This window comes from Puccinia triticina, chromosome 7A (assembly GCF_026914185.1).
Source record: "Puccinia triticina chromosome 7A, complete sequence".
NCBI classification, from domain to species: Eukaryota; Fungi; Basidiomycota; class Pucciniomycetes; order Pucciniales; family Pucciniaceae; genus Puccinia; species Puccinia triticina.
The window spans coordinates 2,544,040-2,548,462 of record NC_070564.1 but is presented as its reverse complement, the minus strand read 5'-3'; the positions used below and the strand labels follow the sequence as shown (position 1 = coordinate 2,548,462).

Genomic DNA, 4,423 nt, shown 5'->3' with positions numbered 1-4,423 from the left:
CCCCCGGCTGGAATTACAGCACGTGAGTCGCCTAAGGTTCCAGCAGCCCTCAAAGCCACTCCTTTTAGGGCCTGTACCATAGCCGGGAAAAAAACAGTTTTTCCCCCGGAAATTAATTTATTTGCAAAAAAACTGTTTTCACCAAAAAACACGTACCACAGCGCCTGTTTTTTGACATATCCGGAAAATAGTTTTCCTCAAAAATGGGTGCTTTTCAAAAACAGGTCTGACCCTGTTTTTTGGAAGCTATTTTTCCACTTCTCTGCACTGCACCAACATCCAAGCAGCATGCCCAAGTCCATCGACAATCTCATCAACCCTGTTGTCCTAATGGACACCATCCCACCACCCACATCGGAACCCAACCTGCCAACAACGCCTGCTCCAATGCCTCAATCCAAGAAATTCAAGCCCAATAAAGTCGTCCGTACTCGAGAACGACGGCTATTAATAGGAGTACACTCCCTCCTTGATGCCCGGTCCGTACCTGCCATCAAAAGTCACTCGCCCAATTCTCGATGACCGGCTTGTTCCGATCCTTGAGAGGAGTATGTACTTCCCAAGATGACCGGAACGAGCCGGTCATCAAGAGGAAGATGTACTGATCAAGATGACCGGTTCGTTCTGGTCATCAAGGAAGTATGCACTCCTCCCGATGACCGGAACGAACCCTTCCCTTGATGACCGGGTCGTTACGGTCATTTGGAGGAGTGCATATTCCCTCGATGACCGGAACGAACTGGTCATCAAGAGGAGTATCTACTCCTCAAGATGACCGGTTCGTTGCGGTCATCTTGAGGAGTACATCTTCCACTCGATGACCAGTTCGTTCCGGTCATCAAGGGAGTATGCACTCCTCCCGATGGCCGGAACAAAGCGGTCATCTAGAGGTAGATATGATGACCGGTTTGTTCCGGTCATCTTGATGAGTACACCCTCTCGACCACCGGTTTGTTCCGGTCATCTTGAGGAGTACACCCTCCTCTCGATGACTGGTTCGTTCCGGTCATCGGGAGGAGTGCATACTCCCTTGATGACCGGAACGAACTGGTCATTGAGTGGAAGATGTACTCCTCAAGATGACCGCAACAAACCGGTCATCGAGAGGAGTGGATCCTCTGGTCATCTTGAGGAGTAGATACTCCTCTTGATGACCAGTTCGTTCCGGTCATTGAGGGAATATGCACTCCTCCAAATGACCGTAACAACCCGGTCATCGAGGGAAGTGATTACTCCTGCGGTCATTGAGAGGAGTAATCACTTCCCTGGATGACCGGTTCATTTCGGCCATCTGGAGGAGTAACCAAAGGACATTGAGGGGAGCTCTCGATGATCAAACGGACCTGTCATCGAGGGGAATAGTCTCGCATCTGATTACATGGTCTTTTTATTGGGTATTGGTCAGCTGGATCTCCGATGATGTCAATGCAATGGTGGTTGATTGTGGATATCCTGGAGCCATGGTGGGATGTTTGTGGTACACGTTTTTCACATTCTGTTTTTTCAGAAATGTGTTTTTCAAAAAAACGGAAAAGCGCAAAAAAAAAAACTATTTTACCTGCACCAAAAAAACAAATTTTGTATGGTACAGGCCCTTATACCCTTTGAACCTGCAGCCATGACCTTCAATTCCTACCCAACCGACTGCGCCGTTGCCCCCGCCGCCTTGGCCACACCTTGAACTTCCAGCCTGGCCCTTACAACGACTGCAACTGCTCATGTCTCCAACACCCCGACAGAAGATGACCTCACCGGGCCTCTTTCCCCTCACCACCCACAATCCGGATGACACGGTACCCTTCCTGCATCAAGTCACCTACGTAACAGCGCCTACCATCCCACAACGACCAGCAATGACAAATCATGCCCCTCAACTCCGCCCTGGGCAACCAGAAACCTCGCCATGGCCGCCAAGCCCTTTGCTTCACGTTGCCCTCCGCTCGCCCCTGGCCACCTCCACCCGCACCAACCTGGCCCCCTCCTTCCCCCTGCTCCACTCAATGGTCAATTTGGTCTACGGCGCAAACCGCATGTGTGGCCTCGAGCCCGGCCTCTGGTGCACCCAGCTCATCCAGGCCGTCTGGACCAAGCTCGGAGGGAAAGGGTTCTTCATCCCCAACGACCAAGGCAAGGATGGCAGGGGCGTCATGCGGCTACAGGGGTCAGTCAGATCCTCTCCTGAAGCTTATACTGCCTCATCATACTCATTGGATTCTTTGCCCGCAGCGTCTTCTCCAACATCCAAATTTTTGTTGGATCCCTAACCACCTTACACCCGCTCTCCACCATTCTCCTCCACCCCGTCGCCTTCTCGCACATCCAAGCCACCGTCGCCACTCCCACCAAAAAGCTTGCCTGAGCAAGTTGAGCTATCCAATCCGGACCCACCGGAGGGAGCGGGAGTTCCGAATGATCCGATGTCCCCCTTGGCTGCGCCCTTGCCCGCCCTGCCTCCTTTGCAAGCTCCGGTTTGAGCTCTGCCAAGCGCCCCCGAGTTCCTCAGACTTGTCTACTCGCAGAACCCAAACCTGATAGCCGATAACAAAAGCATCAACACGGCTGTTGCCGCAGGCACCGTAGCTCTGTTGGCCCCGGCGCCCTCCAAGCTGGGCATCCAGAAAATCAGCAAAGATCCTCCGGGTGGCCCAAGTTGCGCAAGTTGCCCGTCCAGCAACGCATCTCCTCCGCAGACGCCCCCCCTCCCTTGCCTGCTGCCAATCCCATTGCACTGCCCGTCTGCCGCGTCGCGTCAGGCTCTGATAATCCCCAGAACCTGAGCGCACGCAAGAGCTGGACCGTCGACATGAGCGGGCTCAACGGCATCCAGAAACAGTCTACCCGCAGCATCAGCAAGCCGGCTTGGGGTAATTTTTTTTTTCAAGACCAAACCAAATGCTGCTGCTGATCAACTCATCTGTCATCTGCTCTGCCTCCAAGATGCTCGCCAACCTCATTGGACCACCCTTCCATTGAATGTTAAAGGACCATGAAAAAAAAAACATTTTTCTGCCATATGTAAGTCTGTTTCTTCCACCTGCACCCACCTCCTCATCTTTGGCCTCAAGCCAGTAGCTTGAGCCTGAGCCCGCCTCCTGCCAGTGTTTGGCGGCCTTTATTGGCCCTCCTGCCTCCAGAACATGACCTGGACTTCAAGCTTGTCTCAGACGTTATCCACTGATCTGAGCGCTCTCGGGCACGCTGCTCAAGGGCTTCCAGCTCGCGTTGCTGTTTCTACATGTTGTCAAGGCGCTGAAGCGTGGGAACGACCTGCGGCTGATCCCAAGCCAACGGCTGGCCTTCTGAACGCTCATCGGAGCAGGTTCCCAGAGAGACTGCGGACAGAGAAGATCATATGCTTGTACTGCAACAGCAAGGCCAGCCGCACCAGTCTTCCCCTGCTCAAAGGCCCCTCCTACACAAATCTTAACGGGAGTCAAGCAGCAGTGTTAGCTCGAGTTTGGGTACGTACGCAGCTTCATCATCAAATGTATCCTCCTGATATTTGACCTGTTTTTTTGCCAGCTTTTGATCTGGGATGTATCTTGCCAACATGCATGGCTAGGCGAAGGCCATCCGACCTGCTCCTCCAGACCTAGCTAGACACCGACATCCCTGCTGATCAAGTCTGGACTTGGAGGGACTCAAGCCGGGGAGGCCGACGGCCTATCTGTACACGAAGACAAACTGGGCGGGGCGGAGGAAGGATCTGTGGCACGCGTTCTTCAAGCGACACATTCAGACGATCCGTACCCATTTGGCGATGATTAAGAAGCGCGAATGGCCGGCAGGTCCGGCAGCGGCAGCTGGTCAGGATCGCCATCAAGGAAGGAGAAAAGCTGGCAAACAATGTGGCCCAGGAGCTGGGGATGTGCGGGCTACCATACATACAGTTGATGTGTGCGCATTTCAGCACTTTTTGATTTTTTTTGCAAACCCGTGATCTTTTTTGGCCCCCAAAAATATTTCTTTCCTGTCTGTACTGAAATTTTTGTGTTTTGTAGACATGGTTTATCACAACTACTCAGCTGTCAGAGCCACAATCAATGGCAAAACCCTATCCAAGACCAACACATTGTTGGCCGCTTCAATCAGCGTAGAATCCCTTTGAAAATGGACATGTCTGTACAAAAGGACTAGCTGTCATATGTGAGCCTGCCGCATGTCAAACCTCAAAATCAAGATTATTTTCCTTCAGCTGTGTTGCCACTGGTGACCCGGCCGCCTTTTTTTGAGACTTTTATTCCATCCCCTTGGGATACAAATTGAAATAGGGAATCTAAGTTGGTGAAAATCAAAGTGAGCATGGGTTTTCTGAATTAGTGCACTGAAGATAAACTGGTTCAACTGCTTGCATTTGACATGCAGGGTACTAAAGCCAAGAGATGCCATTGTAAATCAACCTCAATACATAAATACATAAGTG

General features: G+C 51.9%; 2 protein-coding genes across 2 annotated transcripts; both read left to right on the top strand.

Annotated features, from left to right (window-relative positions):
• Nucleotides 1-1,718: 1,718 nt before the first annotated feature.
• Nucleotides 1,719-2,990, top strand: PtA15_7A313 (uncharacterized protein; the record flags this gene model as incomplete). Its single annotated transcript, XM_053170908.1, has 3 exons — nucleotides 1,719-2,161; nucleotides 2,572-2,864; nucleotides 2,938-2,990. 3 exons carry the CDS (start codon nucleotides 1,719-1,721, stop codon nucleotides 2,988-2,990), a joined length of 789 nt encoding a protein of 262 aa, XP_053022142.1.
• Nucleotides 2,991-3,137: 147 nt separating this feature from the next.
• On the top strand, nucleotides 3,138-3,600 carry PtA15_7A312 (uncharacterized protein; the record flags this gene model as incomplete). Its single annotated transcript, XM_053170907.1, has 2 exons — nucleotides 3,138-3,461; nucleotides 3,523-3,600. 2 exons carry the CDS (start codon nucleotides 3,138-3,140, stop codon nucleotides 3,598-3,600), a joined length of 402 nt encoding a protein of 133 aa, XP_053022141.1.
• Nucleotides 3,601-4,423: the final 823 nt, after the last annotated feature.